Source organism: Geotrypetes seraphini, chromosome 2, assembly GCF_902459505.1.
Source record: "Geotrypetes seraphini chromosome 2, aGeoSer1.1, whole genome shotgun sequence".
Classification (NCBI taxonomy): Eukaryota; Metazoa; Chordata; class Amphibia; order Gymnophiona; family Dermophiidae; genus Geotrypetes; species Geotrypetes seraphini.
The window spans coordinates 480,594,201-480,617,987 of NC_047085.1; the positions used below are offsets into that span (position 1 = coordinate 480,594,201).

At 43.0% G+C, this 23,787-nt stretch overlaps 2 protein-coding genes across 4 annotated transcripts in view; both read left to right on the top strand.

The window, feature by feature from the left end:
- Nucleotides 1-2,030, top strand: part of DNAJC19 (DnaJ heat shock protein family (Hsp40) member C19) — a 50,855-nt gene extending 48,825 nt beyond the window's left edge. For all 3 annotated transcript variants that reach the window (XM_033931762.1, XM_033931763.1, XM_033931760.1), the window contains exon 7: nucleotides 1,551-2,030. In XM_033931762.1, coding sequence (XP_033787653.1) covers nucleotides 1,551-1,621 — 71 coding nt within the window. In that variant the 3' untranslated portion in view covers nucleotides 1,622-2,030. The remainder of the gene's footprint in view (nucleotides 1-1,550) is intronic.
- A 9,148-nt stretch (nucleotides 2,031-11,178) lies between these two features.
- SELENON (selenoprotein N) lies at nucleotides 11,179-23,337 on the top strand. The gene is made up of 2 exons (XM_033931764.1): nucleotides 11,179-11,309; nucleotides 18,754-23,337. Exon 2 carries the CDS (start codon nucleotides 18,756-18,758, stop codon nucleotides 20,451-20,453), a length of 1,698 nt encoding a protein of 565 aa, XP_033787655.1. The 5' UTR covers nucleotides 11,179-11,309; nucleotides 18,754-18,755; the 3' UTR covers nucleotides 20,454-23,337.
- Nucleotides 23,338-23,787: the final 450 nt, after the last annotated feature.

Below are 23,787 nucleotides of genomic sequence, written 5' to 3' on the forward strand. Positions count from 1 at the left end.
TAAAACTGAACCCGGACAAAACAAAATTCATACTTCTTGAAAAAAATAAAACCCCAACCATAACAAACCTAGTAATAAACTCAATCACATACCCCATTCAACCAACTCTAAAACTTCTGGGAATGACGATAGACAGATGCTGCACCATGCAACCACAAATCAACAAAACAATACAGAAATCATTTGCGGTCATGAGAAACCTAAGGCAAGTTCGATAATTCTTCAACAGAAAACAATTTCAGCTCATGGTCCAGTCCCTAGTCCTAGATCTCCTTGACTACTGCAACATCCTATATCTCCCCTGCCTCGCAACAATGATAAAACAACTACAAACAGTACAAAACACAGCCCTGAGACTAATCTATTCACTAAGAAAACACAACCACATCACCGAGGCATACCTCGACTCTCACTGGCTACAAAGAACGCCTCGGAAAACTAGGACTGTTCACCCTCGAAAAGTGAAGACTGCGAGGGGATATGATAGAGACTTTTAAAATATTAAAAGGATTTGACAAAATAGACCAGGAAGCAGCATTACTGACTTTTTCAGATGTGACACGGACAAGAGGTCATAGCCTGAAACTGAGTGGTAGCAGGTTCAGGACAAATGTCAGGAGGTTCTGTTTCGCACAGAGAGTGGTGGACGCTTGGAATGCTCTCCCGGAGGAGGTTGTGACGGAGACTACTGTTCTGGTTTCAAACGCAAGTTGGATGCACACCTTCTTGCAAATCATATCGGGGGATACGGGAAACCCTGGTCTCCATAAGGGAGCACCTAACTGGGCCTCCGTGTGTGCGGGTCGCCGGATTAGATGGACCTAGGTCTGATCTGGTGAAGGCTTTTCTTATGTTCTTAAATCCATAATTGGTAACAGCCCAGCCTACTTGAACAACAGCCTAATCCAAATTACCACAACCAGACACAAGAGAACCCAGACACCATTCACATACCCTCCAATCAGAGACATCAAACGGAAAAAACTATACGATGGTCTTCTAGCCACACAGGCAGCAAAACTAGACCACCAACTCTCCAATCTACTAATCGTGACCCCAGATTACAAAACTTTCAGAAAAAGAATAAAAACCCTGCTATTCAAGAAATCCATGAAGACTAACACTGTATGAAACATTTCATTCCTCTGAAGCAACCCGTAACTGTTCTGGACATGTCCAGAAATCCTCTTCTGTAATCTGCCTTAAATCGCAAAGTAATGGCGGAATAAAAATCACTAATGTAATGTAATGTGGCTTCCTAATGAGCAGAGATCACAAGGAGGAGTGGAAGAGTATAGAATAAATGCTTTTGTAGGTTTTCTCTCCATTTTGTGTCCATTGGGAGAAAAGCTTAGTATGTAAGTCCCTTGTTATGTTAAGAGATTTTTCTCCAATTTATATTCCTGTGTTGCAAATGAAGGTTTAAGAGGCCAGATCCCAGCTGCTGTTCCAGTTTAGCTGGACATATACAGAAACAGGAGAAAACTGCCAGTTCAAAAAGTGTTTTGGGGTCTTCTGTCATACATCCATAATTTTGCTTTATATTGTAGGTGGATCCCCCTATTTGGCAGCCAAAATTAATGAAGCTAAAGATCTACTGGAAGGTCAAGCTAAGAAATAAAACTCTGAAGAATACTTTAGGAGCCATTTGCAGAAGAAAGTGATTTTTTTTTTCTCATTTTACCATGTGTCTAAGGTTAAATAATTTTGATAAATCATTCTAAAATTAAAATAAAGAGCATATTTATATGACCCTTGTATCTGCTAATTGGCATGCTATATGGTTTTATACATAATTAGACTGTACGCTTTGTCTTAGAATCAGTATGAGTCATTAGATAATGTAGACTTCCAAATTCTAATCCTAGTTAGCTACTTGGAACATCAGTATACTATTTGATTCTGCTTTTGTAAAACATGTCACTTGTTATATTGGAAAAAGGCTTTTGCAACATCAAGGAGAGAACATGTTTCCCCGTGTTTCCCTTCCCCTACTCCCAAAAATAAATGCAGTATTATATTTTATCACACATGTAGCAGAAAGTATGTATTGTTCAAGGCAGGGATCTCTGATGGGCTCTTTTATTATTCGCAGCGATAGGTGACCTTAGCATGCACTCCACCTGCCAAGGTTGCTTTTGCTACAGTCAGAAATAGACAGATTTTCTATTTCTAGAATTAATGGCCATGGGCTAATTGTGCAATTAGCACACAGCCATTAAAAATATTACCACATAAGCCCTTACTGCCACCCATTTTGTAGGCAGAAAGGGCTTCAGTCTACTCAGTGTGCAGCACTGCCCCACAAGCTAATTATCAGGTAGGTGTGTATTTTATAATTCATTTGCATATTTCATGACAGACTGCATCCATGAATTGACTATTGCCACGTCACATAAGTATCTGCATTCTTGACACTTTGCTTGTATATATGTACAGAAAAGCCTTCTCAAAATTATCCCCATAGCTTTCTAAGTAGATATTTATAGAATTGTATGGGCACTAAACATGCAGAAAAGTGTGAGCCAGCATTCATAGTCCATACTCTGGCACATATATGTAGGCATTCCAGGAACAGAGAATAAACTAAGTTGGGGTGGGATTATCAGTTGTTACAAATTGTATACAGTGTTCCCCCAGTGGTTCGTGGTCCCGGTCATTTGCGGTATTTTCCGACTGCGAACCACCGACAAGGAGAGGGCAGCGGGAGAGGCAGGAGAAAGCAGCCGGAGCACTGCGAGTGCAGGAAATCACTCGCGGTACGCTCCGACCGCCTCTTCCTGCAATAAGTCAGGCCATAGCCAATCAGGAGCTCCTTTGACACGCAGCTCCTGATTGGATAAGGCCCGACTTAGTGCAGGAAGAGGCGGTCGGAGCATACCGCGATTGATGTCCTGCACTTGCGGCGCTCCGGCTGCTCTCCTGCCCTCTCCCGCTGCCCTCTTCAGGTTCCCCCATAAAAAACCGTATTCGCAGTTTTTCGAGATTCTCAGGGGTTCCTGGAATGGAACCCCTGCGAATATCGGGGGGAGTACTGTACACACATGCTGGTTCTTACTGGTACAAATGTTTCAAGTTTTTATTACAATTTGATGTGCACGCATTGTCAAATATTTCAAAGCGTATTACAAGTTTAAAAATGGGGGTAAAACAATATAAAATTAGACTTACCTTGGAGCTGGTGGCCACTGTTCAGGATCTTCCTCGTATTTTATAAAACCATAAAATGTGTTGTCTTTTATAAATTAGATGCAAGATATGCATTTATGTGCCTTTAGAGTGTAGGTGACCTGTTATAAAATCACTTCCATATAGAGCAATTTTTCATTTAGCTTGCATACCTGAGAAATTGGGGGGGGGGGGGGATTTTCAAACTTGAGTATTTTTAAAACTAAACTTCACACATACTTTAGGCATATTTGCAACTCTCACCCCCAGTATCTTTTTATGGCTAAAGCTAAATGTGTTGAAAGCAAGAGACTGACTGAAACAGTAGCTGAAACATGTCACTTGGGGGATGCACTAAAGTCAGCGATCGTCTTTAAACCTGTTTTCACAGGTTTGGTGATGATCACTGATAACCAACCCGATACACTAAATGGCCCCCTGCGTGTGATCGCTTATTTTCCGATCCAACCCATGGCAAATTAGTAAAATCCAATGCAAAATAGCCAAGCGATTGATTCATTAACATCACTTGGCTATTTAACATCTGGTTTTACCGATCATAAAACCCGATTGCTCTAGACCACAGTTCTTCAACCGCCGGTCCGTGAAAAAATCTTGCCGGTCCGTGAAGGATTCGGGTCCCCACTGCAACAAAAGGTGCCAGAGTCAGCTGACATGCAACTTCCTGTTGCCGTCACTATGCCGGGACTCCTGCCTTCCACCAACGGGACTCCTGCCGCGTATGTCTCCTGCTCCTGCCTTTGTCTCCGCACCCCAGACCAGCAGCGACAGCTCTGTGTTCTTTTAACTTCGGCACACAGCTGCCCCTAAGCAGTATTTTAACTGTGGTTTCATGAGACAGCCTCGGGGCCTTTGCTAGGTTGGCCGCTTCGATGATGCGATGTGGGCTGGCCTACCAAAGGGCCTGAGGCTGTCTCATGAAACCGCGGCTAAAATACTGCTTAGGAGCAGCTGTGTGCCAAAGTTAAAAGCACACAGAGCTGCCGCTAGCCTACATAGAAGAAACATTTGCTGGAGAGGGAAGGGAGAAGGGGTACTCCTAGACAAGGGAGGGGAAGGGGGTACTGCTGATAGGGGAGAAGGGAAAGGGAAGGGACGAGAGTTACTGTTGGATAAGGGGAGGAAGAAAGGGAGAAGGTACTGCTGGACAGAGGAGGAGGAAAATTGGAAACAAACAGCTGGCAGGGAGATTAGAGGAGGGGAAGGAGTCATGATGGCATGGAGAGATCAGATGAGGGAAAGGGGAGAGACAAAGGAATGACAAAGTAGAGAGAGATTGATGCTGGGAAGGGGGGGTCAGATGAGAAATAAGGAAAGAGGGACAAAGATGCTAGATCTTTGTAGGAGAGAGGGGCATAGAAATAACGCAGATACCATATAGGAAGGGGAGAGGGCAGACAGTGGATGGAAGGGGCAGATGCTGGATTGAAGAGACAGAAGGCAGACGCTGGATGGAAGAGAGTGAAAAGACGATGATAGCAGAAACCAGAGACGACAAAAGGTAGAAAAAAATAATTTTATTTCTATCTTGTGAGTAGAATATATCAGATTTAAAATATGTATCCTGCTAGAGCTGATGTTAGACATAACTGGGGAGTGCAAAGCCCAGGCAGTGCTTCTTTAGCTTCCAGCTGGCTTAGGGCTCTCTCTGACCAGGAGGCAGTTACCCTAGTTGCACTCCTCCTAACACCATTCCTTCCATGTGTGACTGTGGTTTTCTGTTAGCATGATATTTGAGTAGCATTCTGTAATAATTTGGCTTATTCAATTTTCTTGATAGTAGAGGGGATATATGTGAAGGGGAGGGGAGACGGGGGTTTTGTTGATCCTTGCCCTGTATTATTTATATTTATAAATTGACAATTGTACAGAATATCGTTTCTTTTTATACTTTAATAAAATATGTTCAATATAAAATCATAACTATTTGAGGCTTCTACGGATGGGATAAGATGGTTAACAGGACCGAGCTTGCGGCGATGGGGTTTTAAAAAATTTCAGTTTTATTAGTTTGCCGGTCCGTGAAATAATTATTTTATTTCCACCAGTCCATAGGTGTAAAACCAAATAGCCATGTACCGACACAGACAGTGCAAGTCTGCCCGGTGTTTCAATATTTACTATTATTTTCTGATTTTAGATCCATCCCACACTTTTTTGAACTCCATCTCTACCACCTTTCTCGGGTGCGCATTCCAGGCATCCACTACCCTGTCCATAAAGAAGAATTTCCTTACATTGCTCTCGAGTCTCCCACCCCTCAGCCTCAAATTATGCCCTTTGGTTTTACCATTTTCCTTTCTCTGGAAAGATTTTGTTCTACGTTAATACCTTTCAAGTACTTAAATGTCTGAATCGTATCTCCCCTGTCCCTCCTTTCCTCTAGGGTATACATATTCAGGGCTTCCAGTCTCTCTTTATAGGTCTTTTAGTGCAAACTAGTGCTGCCCGATTCGCGATTTGAATTGATTCTCCGATTCACTTTGGGTGAATCGATTCAAATCGGTTTATTATTGCATAAAATCGGACATACCGATTCGTTGGCCCCTTGCTACCACCGCAGACCCGTTCGGGATTTCCTTCTGCCACCGGAGTCCTTGCTTCGATGTAACTTCCGGTTTTGCAAAAACTGGAAGTTACATCAAAGCAAGGACTCCGGCAGAAGGAAATCCCGAATGGGTCTCTGCGTATAGATCGGGGCAGCAAGGCTCTCTCCTTTCCTCCCTGGCCAGGCAAAAGCGGCGACTCACTACCCTGCCTCTACTCCGGGCGTCTTTTCTCCATTCGGCCGTCCAAGCGGAAACAGGAAGTTTTCACTGAGGGCGGGCCGCAGTGGAGAGAAGATGCGAGGAGTGCTGGCAGGAGTGGATCGCTACCACCAGGGCAAACCTCTTACCAGATGCATCTCTCCTGCTGGACTCTCTTTGGGAAAGGTGCGGGGGTGTGGTGGTGGTGGGGGCTTAGGAGTGCCATAAAAAAAATAAAAAAGGCAGATGGAGGGAGATGGGGAGAAGATAGATTGGAGAAATGAACTTGGTGGAGGGGGAGATGAACTTGGGGGAGATCATGGAGAGGGGAGATGAGGGGAAGGATAGAAGAAATAAAGATCTAAAAACAGGAGAGGGAGAGAGATGGTGAACAATGGGATTTAGGGAGGGAAGGAACAGAAAGGAAGAGAAGTTGGACACAAGGGATGGTGTGGAGGGGAGGCATAGATATACTGGATAGGAGGGTAGTTGGGAAGAGAAAGGGAGATATGGTGGACCCTGAGGAAGGAGAGAAAGATGAAGGATGAAAGGATAATTCAGAAAAGGTGGATGGAGATGAAAAAAAGGAAAGATACCAGACCTCCAGGGGAGGGAAAAGAAATGGAAGGGGAGAACAGAGACAGAAGATGGATGGTTAGCACGGAGAAAGAAGGAGACCCTGGCAAGCAAGTTATCAGAAGACAACTGGAGCCGGGGACCGATAAGATCTGAATAATGATCAGACAACAAAAGGTAGAAAAAATAATTTTATTTTCTATTTTGTGGTGTTGGACCACGAACGTGAGCTAGGATTTAAGAGAGAGAGGAAAAGTCTTTTTTGTTCATTTTATTTTGTTTACACCACAGCGCAAGTGTGGGTACAAGAGGGCAAAGTGGGTGAAGAGGCTATAAAACGGGTGAAGAGACTATAAAATAAACCCACCAGGATATTTGAAAAAAACATCCACTTGGGCAGGAAAATCGATTCAATAGGCTGAATCGAATCAAATTTTTTTTCCCTGAATCAGGCAGCACTAGTGCAAACCTCCTATCACTTTTGTCGCCCTCCTCTGGACCTCTTCAAGTCTTCTTACGTCTTATGCCAGATACGGTCTCCAAAACTGAACACAATACTCCAAGTGGTGCTTCACCAACAACCTATACAGGGGCATCAACAACTTCTTTCTTCTACTGGTTACGTCTCTATACAGCACAGCATCCTTCTAGCAGCAGCCACCGCCTTGTCACACTGTTTTTTTGCCTTTAGATCTTTGGACACTATCAACCCAAGGTCCCTCTCCCCTTCTTCATATTAGCCTCTCCCCTCCCAGCATATACAGTTCCTGCCGGTTATTAATCCCCAAATGAATTACTCTGCATTTCTTTGCATTGAATTTTACTTGCCAGATATTAGACCATCCCTCTAACTTTTGCAGATCTTTTTTCATGTTTTCCACTCCCTCCACGGAGTCTCTGTTACAAATCTTAGTATCATCTGCAAAAAGGCAAACCTTACTTTCTATCCCTTCAGTAATGTCGCTCACAAATATATTGAACAGGATCGGCCCCATCACTGAACCCTGAGGGACTTCACTACTCACCGTTCCTTCCTCCAAGCGACTTCCATTAACCACCACCCTCTGGCGTCTGTCCGACAGCCAGTTTCTAACCCAGTTCACCACTTTGGGCCCTAACTTCAGCCCATCAAGTTTGTTCAAGAGCCTCCTATGAGGAACCGTGTCAAAGGCTTTGCTGAAATCTAAGTAAATGACATCTAGCATATATCCTCGATCTAGTTCTCTGGTCACCCAATCAAAAAATTCAATCAGGTTCATTTGGCACAATTTACCTTTAGTTAAAGCTATGTTGCCTCAGATCCTGTAACCCATTAAATTCTAGGAAATTCACTATCCTTTCTTTCAGTAACTTCCATTATTTTTCCAACAACCGAAGTGAAGCTTACCAGCCTGTATTTTCCCGCTTCATCTCTGTGACCACTTTTGTGAATAGGGACCAAATCCGCTCTTCTCCAATCCCCAGGAACCACTCCCATCTCCAGAGATTTGTTGAATAAGTTTTTAATAGGACCTGCCAGAACCTCTCTGAGCTTCCTCAGTCTCCTGAGATGGATCCCGTCCGGTCCCATCGCTTTGTCCATCTTCAGTTTTTCAAGTTGCTCATAAACACTTTCCTCCGTGAACGGTGCAGAATCTACTCCATTTTCTTGCGTAACTTTGCCAGACAATCTCAGTACTTCTCTGGGATTTTCTTCTGTGACTACAGAACAGAAGTATTAGTTTAGCATGTTTGCTCGTTCCTTATCACTCTCCACATATCAGTTCCCAGCATATTTTAGTTTAGCAATTCCATTTTTCATTTTCCTCCTTTCACTAATATATCTGAAATTTTTTGTCTCCCTTTTTTACATTTTTAGCCATATGCTCTTCTGTCTGCGGTTTCGCCAGACGCATCTCTCTCTTGGCTTCTTTCAGTTTCACCCGGTAATGCTTTCTATACTCCTTCTTGTTTTTTTATTTTTTAATTTTTCAGGAATGCCAACTCTTGCCTTTATTTTCTCTGCCACTAGTTTGGAGAACCATATTGGTTTTCTTTTTCTCTTATTTTTATTTATTTTCTTTACATAAAGGTCCGAAGCCATTTTTATCACTCCTTTCAACTTAGACCACTGTTTTTCCATTTCTCTTAAGTCTTTCCATCCTAAGAACTCTTTCTTCATGTACTCTCTCATTTTATTAAAGTCCGTTCGTTTGAAATCTAGGACTTAGGGATAGATTCACTAAGCAAACCGATCATGTACCGATCTGTTTGTGAGCCCTTTGCAACCAAATTTTCCTCCAACCCCATTCACTAACGCCTATAGCGATCAGACCCCGATCCTCCCATGCAAATTAGCAAATCCCTATGCAAAATAGCCAAGTGATTGATTCACTAAATTGCTTGGCTACTTTGAATCGGGTTTTACTATTGGCAAACCCGACTGCTGCAGACCTGTCGGTAACTGAGTTACCGACAGGTCTGCAGGTTTTTTGACAGGCCTGCCTGTCTTTTTTTTAATTCTTTTTTTTTTCCATGGCACAGATATTTTGCGTCTGTAGACTACACCCATGTAGATAGAAGTTCCATCTTTTTTTTTTTTTTCAGAGCAATCCATTTCGCTTCTTCCTCTCCCTAGGTCCCTTGCATTTCAGTTGCTTGGATATCAATCATTACATAGAGAGCTACTCCACCTTTTTGGCCATCTCTGTCCTTCCTAAAAAGATGATATCCCGGTATGTTTGCATCTCATCCATGGGATTCACTGAACTATGTCTCAGTGATAGCAACAGTATCCAGGTCTGCCTCCAACATCAGGGCTGGCAACTTTGTTGCTTAGACTGCGAGCGTTTGTGGTCATCGCTTTCCAACTATTTTTCAGCGGTAATCTGCTTTTTCGTATAGTTTTTTTTTGTTGTTTCGTTTCACTTCCCGTTGCATTGCTAAGAACTGAGTTGCTAATATTTATGTTGCAATCTTTACTACCATCACATCTTGTCTTTTGCCGGGGGTGGCCTCTATCATTGTCCTTCATACATACGCCACCCCCACCTTCTAGTTTAAATACCTAGAAACATATTGCCTGAATTTCTCAGCTACGATTCTTTTTCCTGCCATGGTAAGGTGCAGCCCATCATTATAATACAGTATACAATATAATGAAAAAAGTCCCCCGTTGACCCTCCCCCCCCCACCCAACACAAATGGCAGGAGGGAAGCCCCCTCCCCCCTAAAAAAAGGCAGGAGGGATGGAAGTAAAACCTGGATGTCTCAATCGATCCTCCTTTTTCTGGAGCCATATGGTAACTCTAGTACTGTTTGTTGTGTAAAATTTGATTCCCATGCTAAACCATAGTAACTACAAATTTTACTGTGCTGTATTAACCTGTCCTGTATACTTTGGAGGAAAGGTGGGAGAGGGGAGATATGATAGAGACGTTTAAATACCTATGTAATATAAATGTGCATGAGTCAAGTCTCTCATTTGAAAGGAAACTGCAATGAGAGGGCATAGGATGAAGTTAAGAGGTGATAGGCTCTGGAGTAATCTGAGGAAATACTTTTTTACAGAAAGGATGGTAGATGTGTGGAACAGTCTCCCAGAAGCGGTGGTAGAAATAGAGACTGTCTGAATTTACGAGGGTCTGGGATGGGCACGTGTGATCTCTCGGAGCGAGAAAGAGATAATGACCTCACTTGGACCATAGGCAGAGCCATCCTAGAGGGCCATTTGGCCTTTATCTGCCGTCTTGTTTCTATGCCCTTAGAATTTACCTGGACTTGTCACTTTTTTAGAGGACTGTCTGGGTGTTTGTACAGATATTTAAAATGCAGCAGTTTGGGTTTTCAAATTTGGGACCCATGTCTGGAGGGCCTCCGAGATGCACCGGTGTGATGTGATGATGTCATGCCTATGTATAATGTCATTACATCACATCTGCGCATGCTCAGATGTGGCTTAGAAGTTTGGTGGTGGAGCTGGGCCAGAATGGGGCATGACTTGGGCAGAACAGGGTGGAGCTAGGTGGGGATGGGGGCCACATGTCCGAATTTTAGTGTTACAAAATCTGGTAACCCTACCTGCCTCCCAGGTTTGATTAGTAAAACTATATAATCTTTTAAAGCCCAGACAGATGGAAGAAAATGTATGCTGCTGAAAACAAAGAGGTAAGGAAATAATATTGATGTGAATCACTTGCAGGGGAAGAGCAGCTACAGTATTTCAGACTTAGTGATCAATGGGCCACTGAAAAATGTTTTAAGTTACTTAAATTAGTACAAGGGGCAAAAACCTGGAGCAAAGTTGTATCTTTTGTTTACAGGACAAAAGCATAACAGCTTTTTAATTGTTTCCCTTGCTAAGTGGTATATACATACTTACATTATAACAATTTTATGTACTGTATAAGCATAGGAACTAAAATGCTTTATGTACTGTATAAGCATAGGAACTAAAATGCCAGAACAATTTGTTTCCCCCTAGCTCTCTGTTTTATCAGCTGGTCCAATGAGGTTACAAAAGAGTTAAACCCTCTCCCGGCTGAGACCGTACCATTCCACACCATTTGCAAGGGGGAGAATCATAAGCTACTTTTACTTTAAAAATCTAGTTGGAGTTTTAAAATGTGCTATTTTCTGTTAGTGTAACAGTTATTTCAGAAGTATATGAAGGAAAAAGAAATCTGATGAAAGCTGGGTTAATAAGAGACTGAGACAGTCCTCCTCCTTCCCTTGCTGCCTAGTTTTGGGAGATCTCTGAGCTGACCAGGCTCCTGTTCCTTTTCTCCTGTGCTACCGAAGCTGCTGCGGGTGTTCCAGGTGAGGGTGGCAGACTTTTTGCCTGTCTCTCGGGCCAGAGGGGTGAAAGAATGCTAGCAGAGTTTTAGGCGGACTGCAGCGGCCCTTTTTCTTTACCATTCCAGCTGCTTCTTTTGCTCTTCTGCGTTCAGCTCTTCCCCCACCCACCGGCTTTCACTTCTATATCCCCCCTTTTCTCTTTCTTGCCCCTACCTTTTTTTACTTCTCTGTCCTCCCCCCCTAGGTCTTCGATTTTTTTTTCTCTCCTTTAGTTCTGGATTAACTGTATGTTGGGGCCTAAGGGAAACATGTTTGTGGGGTCCCTTCCATGAACCACCCCCTCCCTTTCTGCAGAGCCACATTCACTCTTTCCCTGTCTAGGCACTGCTTTTCTATTGATTCTTTTTTCCCTAAAGTGCCCTACCCTGTAGTTCACGTCTCCTGAGCTGGCCTGAAATGAAGATAAGCCTGGTTTCCTGGTTTTCACCCCACTGTTGTAACTATTAGGCTACAAGTCCTGCTTTTCATTCTAGCCGTCCTTGCAACATTGGATAAGTTATTTTCTTCCTCTGTTGCCTTGGGTCAACATAGATTGTAAACCCATGGACTTTCAAACTGTAGCTGAATTTGTTATATATAGTAACATAGTACATGAGGCCACATAAAGATCAGTGTAGCCCATCCTCTGTGCAGGATACAGGACCAGCTCAAGGAATTTTGGTGCCCGAAATAAACTTTTGAATCACTGCTCCCCCCCCCCCCCCCCCAATGATTCAGTACCTCCCCTTCTATCTCCAGTTTCCCTCCCCCGCCCTTACTGGTGATAATGATGATAACAAGTGCCAAAAATCAGAATCTGCCATCTCTATCGCTTTGCTCAGAGAGAGGAAAGAAGAGAGATGCCTCACCTACTGCTGCTACTACTGAATATCACTTATATAACGCTGATAGGTGTATGCAGCGCTGTACATTTTGGCATTTAGTAGAGGGTCCCTGCTCGGAAGAGCTTACAATCTTACTTGAATAGACAGGCATGACATATAGGGTTGGGGATGCAAAACCCAAGGTAAGAGGAGTTAGGAGTTGAAAGCGCTCTTGTAGGGATTTGGGCAGTTTGTTCCAGGCATAAGGCGTAGCAAGATAGAATAATAATTTAATAATAATAATTTATTTCTTATATACCGCTATACCGTGAAGTTCGAAGCGGTTTGAAGGGACAGTCTAGTCCATAGGTTGAGCCAGCCCTGGCAGGATACCTTCCCTATCCCTTTTTTATGAGCTTCCATCCTCTTGGACATTTAATACAAATGCTCACAGAACCTGAGAGGGGAGGGGTCTCTAGGCATATCCTGCTCACTTGTATCTTGCTGCCATTCTCAGGACTATAAAGCTGAAAGGGAATGGGGGATCACAGGAATCCTGCAGAATTCACAGGGATGGAAGAAATTGCTGTGGGATTCCTGTAAGAATGTAGCTAAAAGGCCGGATTCAGTACATGGTGCTCAAATTTGGGCGCCAGAAAAAAAAAATCTGTACCTAGCGCTATTCTATAAAGCAGTGTCCCGCAAACTTTTTAAACCCGTGACACACTAAACTCAGGGCTGTGGCTGGAGGGCATCCGGAAGTGCATGAATATCGATATGTCATGCGCATGTGCAATGTCATCACTTCGATGTCCGTGCATGTGCAGAGGCCCTCCAGATAGGGCTCTGAGCCTGCAATTACTACGCCAAGGAGAGGTGCAGGGATGAGGAAGGTTGCTGGCGCTGGGCCGGCTGACTGCCTACGGGACATGCCTCTTGCTACAAGAAGCATATCCTGTAAGCAGCCAGCACCTCAACTCACCAGTGTCTCACGGCACACAGTTTGCAATGCACTGCTATAAAGGGTGCTCTGGGATGAGTGCACTTTATGGATTAGTATGAGTGCAAGGACTTAAACACCTGGCTTGTATTTGCGGTATTCTATAAAACCTTCCAATTTTCTGGAATGCTCCTGCCTCTCCCATGGCCATGCCCCTTTGCAGTTATGCACGAAAACACTTAGGCACATAGGTGTACTTGCATGCTGATCAGCCATTTCAGTCCTATTTTGGCACCTTGCGTCCATTAGAATGTATTTCTGTGCTGAACTTTGGGCACCATTTATAGAATTCCCCAGAAAATCTCTAATAATACCAAAATGGGACTCAGAATGCACTGAGAGAAACAATTGGAGCACCAGAATGAAGCTTGGAATGCCAAAAGAGGCTTGAAATGGTAATTGGTTGAATAGTGAGTACTGTCCCCTCCAAAGAAAGCACAAAAGAATGTTGGAGTTGGGAGGAAATGGATTGTTGCAAGAGAGTAAGATTGAGAGCCCACCAGGACAGATAGGAAAAATGCTTGAAGGGAGAGAGTGTGGTGCAGTGGTTAAAGCTACAACCTCAGCACCCTGAGGTTGTGGGTTCAATCCCACGCTGCTCCTTGTGACACTGGGCAAGTCACTTAATCCTCCCATTGCCCCAGGTACATTAGATAGATTGTGAGCCCACCGGGACAGACAGGGAAAAATGCTTGAGTACCTGAATAAATGCATGTAAACCGTTCTGAGCTCCCCTGGGAGAACGGTATAGAAAATTTAATAAATAAATAAATAAGTACCTGAATGTAAACCCCTTTGAATGTGGTTGTAAAACTACAAAAAGGCGTTATACAAGTCCCAACCCCTTTTTCTAGGCTGCTCTGGAGATATCTTTGAGGAGGGTCTGGAGGTTCCTGCAAGAAGAGAGGGAGGGAGAGGGGAATAGAGACAGACAGGTACCGAGGAAAGGGACTGGGAAGAGATTGGAGCCATACAGGGGGAAGGGGGGAGTACTGCATGCCTACAGTTGGAAATGCAGACAGCCTGCTGACTAATGACAATCTAATTATTTTGCTTCTATTTCACCAGCTTCCCCTCAAGGGCCCAGAACAGATCCCAAATAAAGTGAATTGGAACAAAGTCTGGGAGCAAGAAATAGAGGCGTATATACTAGAGCAGTGGTTCCCAAACCTGTCCTGACGAACCACCAGCCAGTCGGGCTTTGAGGATATCCCTAATGAATATGCATGAGAGAGATTTGCATACTTGTCACTTCCATTATATGCAAATCTCTCTCATGCATATTTATTAGGGATATCCTCAAAGCCCGACTGGCAGGTGGTCCCCCAGGACAGGGTTGGGAACCACTGCACTAGAGAATGACACGGGGACAAAGTTTTTCCCTGTCCCCACAGGAAAACACTGAAAATCTAGATCAGTGATTCCCAACCCTGTCCTGGAGGAACACCAGGCCAATCGGGTTTTCAGGCTAGCCCTAATGAATATGCATGAGAGAGATTTGCATATGATGGAAGTGATAGGCATGCAAATTTGCTTCATGCATATTCATTAGGGCTAGCCTGAAAACCCAATTGGCCTGGTGTTCCTCCAGGACAGGGTTGGGAACCACTGATCTAGATCATCATACATCTGTTCTTTTGATTTCCATCGACCTCTCATCTGCTTTTGATACTATTGATCACAACATTTTACTAAATAGACTTCATTCTACTGGTATCACAGACCAGGTTTTGCTTTGGTTTAAATCTTACTTTGATAATCGTTCTTCTACTGTTTTCTTCAACAAATCTTTTTCAGAAAGCTTTTCTGTACCCTATGGCATTCCGGAGGGTTCTATTCTTTCTCCTCTTCTTTTCAATATCTTCCTTGCACCCTTTATGACACTCTGTCAATCTATTGGCTTCTCTGTATTTGCTTACGCGGACGACATACAACTATTACATCCTCTTGACCCCAATAATTCTTGTGAAATATCAGTCATAAATGGTAAACGAGCAAATTCACCAATGGCTTGACACAAACAGATTAGCCCTTAACATTAATAAAACAAATATCATGCTCTTTCCTTGGAAAGACTGTCATAAACTTTCTTTCCCAATCACTATTAAGGGCATTTCCTTGAAGTTGATTCACAAAATCAGGATTCTTGGGATTATTTTCGATGATAAATTATCATATCATGACCATATCAGTCATGTTGTAAAATCAACTTTCTATAGACTCCGTCAAATTCATTCAATATCCAAATTCTTATGTTCAAAATCTCTGAATATTCTAATTCGTTCTCTGGTTATTTCTAAAATTGACTACTGTAATGCCCTCTTTATAAGACTGGCTCAAAGAAATTAGACGTCTGTAAATTATTCAGAATGCCTCAATCAAACTTATTATGAAAGCCAAAAAATTTGATCATGTTACTCCCTTACTTGAAAAAGCTCATTGGCTTCCAGTTGCTCATCGCATTAGGTACAAACTATGCCTGCTTACTTTTAAATCTTTGATATTTAAAACCCCAGCTTTTATTTATAGAGTTTTAATTCCTTATATCTCATCTAGACTTTTGCGATCAAATGACCAACATTTATTGGTCATTCCCTCTCTTAAAATTATTAATATGCAGCGGCAGTCAATTTTTTCTGTTACGGCTCCCCAATCCTGGAATGCCCTTCCAATTTATCTAAGAGAGGAAAAGAATCTTGGAAAATTTAAGAGCAAACTAAAGAGTCTTATTTTTAAAGATGCATTCAATGATTGACTGAATTGCTTATGGCTCTTAGCCCATTTTTAATTAGTTTTACTTATTTATTCCCTTCCCTATTGTTTTTAACCCTAATTGTATTACTTTATAACCAGATTGTAATTCATTCCTAGCTTTCCCTGTGTTTTTGATTGTATGTGTAATTCGACTTACTATTATGTTTTAGTAGATTTGGTACTTGTCATTTATGTTTGTCTTCCTTTACTTTGTAATTTTTATCACTTTGTACATCGCCTAGAATTCGGATTAGGCGATTAATCAAATGTCATAATAAACTTGAAACTTACTTACCGTAACAAGTGTTATCCAGGGACAGCAGGCAGATATTCTCACTGATGGGTGACGGCACTGACGGAGCCCCGGTATGGACACTTCAAGAACTTGAAAAAAGTTATTGACGTCTGCACTGCGCATATGCGAGTGCCTTCCCGCCCGACGCAGGCGTGTGGTCCCTCAGTTAAGATAAGCCAGCTAAGAAGCCAACCCGGGGAGGTGGGTGGGTTGTGAGAATATCTGCCTGTTGTCCCTGGATAAAGCACAGTTACTTACCGTAACAGGTGTTATCCAGGGACAGCAGGCAGCTATTCTCACATATGGGTGACGTCATCCAACAGAGCCCCGATGTGGACGTCTCACAAGCAGACATGCTTGAAGAAACTAGAAGTTTCGAGTCGCCCGCACCGCGCATGAGCAAGTGCCTTCCCGCCCAGCACAGGGCACGTCTCCTCAGTTCTTAGTTTTCCGCGGAGCTGAGAAGTCCGTCTTTAACTCTCTGCATTCAACTTCGTTCACTTTTTGCCTTCTCTTCAACTGCGGTTGGTGTATTTTCTTCATGAATCGCTGTTTTATTTTGTTTTATTTCTTTTAGTTTAAAAAAATAAAAAAAAAATTTTTGTCTTCTTCCGTCCGTTCTCTGGGATGGGCCGCTCGGCCGCAGCCCGCAAGCTTCAACTTTGCGGCGGCTATTTTTCGGCCTATGTCCTGGTCTGCTAAAGGCTTTAAGAGGTGTAGCAAGTGTCAGCGCGCGATCTCCCTCATGGACCCTCACAGACGCTGCCTCAAGTGCCTTGGGCCGAAACATCATCCAAGGTCGTGCCTGCCTTCACTTCAGCCTGGTAGACAAGCTCTTCGAGATGGAGTCTCCGACTGATCCCTCGACTTCGAAGGCGTCTTCGGCCTTGACTTCCATCGAGGCTCCTTCTGCGCCTCCTGCTTCCACCTCGAGCCTCATCAAACCTTCATCATTTGCAGCGGCTCTTGCTTCGACGTCATCTGCTGTATCTTCCCCTGTTTCCTCAGGTCAGATAGCTCAGCAGTCGGTTCCACCAGTGGTGATTAAAGTGTCCAAGACTACTAAGTTGAAACACACTCACACTGCCTCGAAGGAACCTCCAGCCAAGGCAGGTGGTCCGGTTTCAGACGCGGATCCATCCTTGTCAGCTACTAATGATTGGTGCGTCAATTCAGAGTGGTTTACATGAGCATCTGGTGTTACAATGCAGAGCTTCTGTAGTGGTGTTATAATACATTTACACATCTTTTACATTTAGTCTTTTACAGTAATTACCCTATATATACACTTCTGTTTGGGCAGGTGGGGATGTCAGTGTGGGCGGGGGGGGGAGGAGCGATGCCGGTTCTCGTGGGGGGGGGGGGGATGGAGCAGCGCCAGTGGCCTCAGGGGGGTGGGAACCAATCAAGCGAGTTTCCCTTATTTCCTATGGGGAAACTCACTTTGATATACGAGCAATTTGGTTTACAAGCATGCTTCTGGAATGAATTATGCTCGAAACCAAGGTTCCACTGTATTGTATAATTACACACATATTGGTAATCTTGTCTCCTGTACTTTATTCAACATATCCTCTGCTTCTTGGTATGTCTACTCTGTTCACCCTGTCGTGTTCCTGTACTTTATTTATCTATTGTGTTCAACCTATTGCGTTCATAATGGGAAGTGGCCAGCTTTTCCTTTATAGTGGTATTCCCCCTATTGCATTATTAGTTAATGTAGTCAATGAGAAGGATGGTCTTGAACTTTCCAGTATCCTTTTTTAGTTTTAATTCCTTCGGAAAGGAATTCCACCACTTTGGCGCCATCACTTAGAACATTCTTGTCCTGACGTTTTTATATTTGATGTCTCTGAAGGAGGGTATTTCTAGCAGGTGTTCATGGCTTGAACTCAGTGCGTGTGCTGGTGTATGTTTATATAACCTGGCTGCTAGATACATTAATTCTTCCTTGTTATGTTCCTCTTCCTTCCACCTCTCTCACCTTTTTCTATCTGTGCTTTCACCCCTGCTATAACTGGGGGAACCAGGAGGAAGGAGTGGGGGAACCAGTGGTTAAAGCTACAGCCTTGGCATCCTAAGGTTGTGGGTTCAAATCCCATATGACCCTGGGCAAGTCACTCAATCCTCCATTACCCCAGGTACATTAGATAGATTGTGAGCCTGCCAGGACAGATAGGGAAAATGCTTGAGTACCTAGCTATAAACTGCTTAGATAACCTTGATAGGTGGTATACAAATACCTAAAATAAATATATTTCTGGACACTTGTTGCTTCTCCAGTTCTCCATTTTATTGGTCTGGAAGCAAAATGATCGTCACCTTCACTGATAGCCTCTCTCTCCTCAGGACAGTGTTCCTAGATCCTCTTGCCAACCCTGTGGGTTGTCCATGATAATATAATAACATTATCTTTATTCGTTCCGTTTAGTGTTTTGCCTATTTTACTCCTCCCCATCTTATATTGTATTCATATCTGTTTTAGAAAGTAATTGATTACTTCTACGAATAAGACAAAGTTAATGCTTCTGTTTCCAAATTTTACTTTTGCAGAAATGCCAGATGATCTGAGAAAAAGGAGAAAAAATATTGAGCAAAATAATGCAGCATCAGAACAGGCTGTGGGCAAAGAGAAAAGCCAGGACAAGATGGCACTCAGAACTGCTTATTTGTGCAGATTCCCTAAGTTATTTCTCACTTTCCTCCTCCTTCCTGTGATCATGGGGGTGAAGTATTATTGGGATCAAGAGATGGTAAAACAGCAGGAGGCAGCCTTGAGCTCCTTGGGAACTGAAGGCTTTTTTCTCTTTTCTTCCCTGGACACTGACAAGGACATGTACATCAGCCCTGAGGAGTTCAGGCCAATAGCAGAAAAGTTGACGGGTGTCTCCCCTACTTCTGCCTACAAAGAAGAGGAGCTCTCGGATCCCAGTGGAGAAACACTCTCTGTGACTGCTAAATTCCAACCCCTCCTCATGGAAACGATGACAAAGAGCAAAGATGGTTTTCTAGGAATTGCCCGTACAGTTCTTTCAGGGCTGCGAAACTGGACAACTCCAGCGATCTCTACCAGTGTGTTCTGTGCCAAAGAGTTTAAAGCTTTTCTGCCCCCAAAAGACATAATTAAATTGGGCCATCCATGGTGGGTTATCCCCAGTGAACTGAATATCTTCACAGGATTTCTGTCAAATAACCGGTTCTACCCTCCAACTCCCAAAGGGAAAGAAATGATCATCCATAAACTGCTGAGCATGTTCCACCCCCGGCCTTTTGTAAAGACCAGGTTTGCCCCTCAGGGAGCGGTAGCATGCATCAGAGCTGTTGGCGAATTCTACTATGACATTGCATTCAGGATCCATGCTGAATTTCAGCTAAATGAGCCTCCAGATTTCCCTTTCTGGTTCTCACCTGGGCAGTTCACAGGTCATGTTGTTCTTTCAAAAGATGCCTCCCATGTCAGATACTTTCAGCTTTTTGTTCCAAACAACAGGTCCTTAAATGTGGACATGGAATGGTTATATGGAGCCAGTGAAAGCAGCAATATGGAGGTTGACATTGGCTATCTTCCTCAGATGGAATTAGAAGCTTTGGGCCCATCCATCCCCTCTGTGATTTATGATGAGAGTGGCAATGTGATTGATAGCAGAGACCCTTTGGGAGAACCAATCCAGTTTGTGTTTGAAGAGATAAACTGGCAGGCAGAAATAACTTGGGCTCAGGCTGCCGAAAAACTGGAGGTTTCTATGTATCCATTCAAGAAGGTAGCATACCTTCCCTTTACAGAAGTCTTTGACAAGGCAGCGGCTGAAAATAAATTGGTGCATTCCATTTTGCTATGGGGTGCCTTGGATGATCAGTCATGCTGAGGTTCTGGGCGAACTCTCCGGGAGACAGTCCTGGAGAGTTTGCCCGTTCTTGCTCTGCTGAACGAGAGCTTTATCAGCACCTGGTCTTTGGTGAAAGAGCTGGAGGAGCTGCAGAGCAGTAAAGATGAGAAATGTTGTGCCAAGTTAGCAACTCTTCATTTGGAAAAATATAACTTTCCTGTGGAGATGATGATATGTCTTCCTAATGGAACAGTAGTTCACCATATCAATGCCAATGACTTTCTAGATATTACATCCATGAAACCCGAAGAAGTAGAGAGCAATCTGTTTAGTTTCTCAACAAGCTTTGAGGACCCTTCCACTGTCACGTACATCAAATTCCTGAAGGAAGGACTGGAGAAAGCAAAACCATTTTTTCAGCCTTAAATTGTTTTTGAGACCAAGAAATCAGGCCAATGCCTAGTGAAGGCCAAAAATATCAGTATTTTTCTATTTTTAGACAAGGCATGTTTTGCACAGCCAGAATTTCATCCAATATGTGTGTCACTATTTTGAGAAACCATTCTTAGAAGTCAAAATGACACTGCATGTGATTTTTATTTAATTATTAACTATTAATTAAATGGGGACAAGCCTCAGATTATGGAGTAATTTTCACAAATCTGGGAACTCTTCCGAGGGAAATTAATGGTTTTAGTTATGGTAGGGAGGAGGGGTTCAAGCCAGTGATGTAAATATGAGTAAGAGAAAATAATTTCTTTCTCTTAGAAGAGATCCCAGAATTGGGAAAATTACTCCATAATCTAAGGCTTGTCCCCATTTAATTAATAGTTAATAATTACTTAAAAATCACATGCTGTGTCATTCTGACTTCTAAGAATGGTTTCCCTTTTTGTATTTAATCAATAGATAACCAATAAGTTTTATTTAGTTTATTGTCGATATTTTGAGAGCCATTTAATGTTCAAAAAAATATTAACTAATTTTTTTATTTACCTTCTTGTAGACAGGCCTAGTCTGAAGTTAGTGACATGGTAGCTATAAAAGTGTTTACTGAAAGTCTCAGATATGAAGTTTTAAGATTTAAAAGAAAGCCTTGACTAGTGACCAAGCACAAACCTTTTACACTTCCAGTTTGGTTTTAGTTAAAACATCAAGTTAACCATGTTGTTAAGGTGCCTGATTTGACTAGGGAGAGCTTCCCATACTGTGGATCAGGATCCCAAGTGGAGTCATGACCTTGTGGGATCTCTATAGGTGCATCATTGTGCTACACTTCTGGGGTCACACTGGTTGTGATCATGTTGTTATGGCCACAAAAAGGTTGATAAGCCTTAATCTGGTGCTCTTCTTCCTTTGTCTATTTTAGGGGTTCATCGCCAGTGGTGCCTGTACCCGCAAGGAGTATGGGAAGAGGTCACATGGAGTATAGACAAAGGTCTTGAAATCTGAGACAATTTATCGAAACTTTCTGGTTCAAGTAAAGGTAGCTATTAGGACATTTCGTAGGGTTGCCATTTGGCTCCGGAAAAAGGACAACAGATTGAGACATCTGGGTTTTACTTCCATTGAAAGCAATGTAAAAGCAAGTAAAACCCGGATGTCTCAATCCATCCTCCTTTTTCTGGAGCCATATGGCAACCCTAGAACTGTGAAGTACTGTAATTTTAGCAGTGTTAGCTGTAAGTGATGTGTATGTAGCATTCAGGGGTTTATTGAACATTTAAAGGGATGTAGGAACCAAAAACGCTAAGAATCCCTGGTTTATGGGAAAACAGTTTGATAAAGGGAAAAAATGATATGCAGCTTTGCTTCCAGGTCTAGTTCTCCTGGGTTCCCTTTCAGGCTCTCAGAAGGGAGACTAGAACTCTGATGAAGCTAATGCCATATCAGCTGTTTTGTAGTTTTTGTCAGGATGAGAGCTGCCAGGTGCCTCTGTATTGGCTAGTTTTGGTTTTCTTCGTTCATGTCCCAGTGTATTGTGGTATAGGTAGTCCTGCTTCTTACTTCTGCAGTCAGCCTTGGTGACATCAGAATATACAATGAGTGGGGGAGGTCAAAAGCAAGGTTTGGCCTAATGTAAAGAAAGGTAATATGGCAACTTTACCAGGGAAACAAAACAAAGGAGTTCCACGGGATGTCAACAAATGAACAAACAAAGCGGAACACTATGTCCAAAGCACCTATATTAAAGCATAGAACAGTCCAAATCATAACAAGTTGTAGGGCATTTGATAATTTGTGTTCCAGAATGCTTCCGATTCTTTGAAGTGGTATGGAAAATGCAAGACTTGGCTCTTCTCCAAAACGTAACCCGTCCCCTCCCTATTATTATCACACCTAACCTCTCTCTTACTTACTTTTATAAATCCACTGGAGTTCCGTTGCTTCCTAACCATGTAAACCGTGTCGAGCTCCACCTGTGGAGATGATGCGGTATATAAACCCAAGATTTAGATTAGATTAGATTAAATGTATAAACTAGTGTATCAAAAACTGTGTGCTGCGGCACACTAGTGTACCACAGCTGATTCCAGGTGTGTCATGAGACGCCGGTGGGGAGGAGAGGCGCCGGCTGACTGCCTCTCCTTCTCCAGCACCCCCCCCCCCCCAGTGGTAATTGGAGGTTTAGGGTCGCGGCTGGAGGGCATCCGCGCATGGATGTTGACATGATGATGTCACGCATGTGCATGATATCATCACGTTGACTTCCGCGCATTTCCAGATGCCCTTCAACCATGGCCCAATGTTTAGTGTGCCGAGGCTTCAAAAAGTTTTCGGCACACTGGTATAAACAAACACGAGTAAGCTTTTGTCCCATCACGTTAAGCTTTTGCCAGAATTTATATAAATTTCAAGCAAGTGACTATTTGAAAAGTAAATAGAAACAGTCCTAGTGAGTATGCCTAGAGAAATGTAGGGTTTCTAGAGGGCCCCACGTTATGAGGGGGAGCCAAAGCACATCTTAATTTTACTTCAGCATGAATGTGGATTTGGAGCTCCAATTTCTCTGAAAAATGTGTACAAGTTTATATGCATGAAGTCAAAACCAAGAGGGCCAAGTCTGGTTCTGAAGACATGGTAAACCTGGAAGGAATCGGACTTTGAAATCAATACTTCTGCTTGTTAGGAAATGAAAATATTAGTAAGTTGGAGAGCAGGTGTTATGTAGACAGGTGATGGAGCGAATAAAACAGGGGAAACAAAACCACAAACTCAAATACACAAAAACAGAGTGGAATTGTCCCAATCAGAATGATGCGCACAAATAGTGTCCTTCAACTCATCTGATAGTTCAAATGCTTTTATTCATCCAAAGTCCTTAATTCATCCAATGACTCGACATGTACATGTTTCGGCCAAACCGGCCTGCCTCAGGAGTCTTGAGAGTCTTCAGCGGGTGTGTCAGATAACGTGATACATAAAGATGCAAACACCGTAATAGCGGCTGCTAAATCGGAACTTGTAGAGCAGTGCTAAAAACCGGAACCACATACCGAACGTTCTGCAGCTATTAGGGTGTTTGCTTCTTTATGCATCACGTTATCTGACACACCCGCTGGAGACTCTCAAGACTGCTGAGGCAGGCCGGTTTGGCTGAAACTTGGACATGTCGAGCCATTGGATGAATTAATGAGACTTTGGATGAATAAAGGCATTTGAACCATCAGATGAGTTGAAGGACACTTTATTTGTGTGCATCGTTCTGATTGGGACAATTCCACTCTGTTTTTGTGGACAGGTGAAAGTCTAGGAAAAT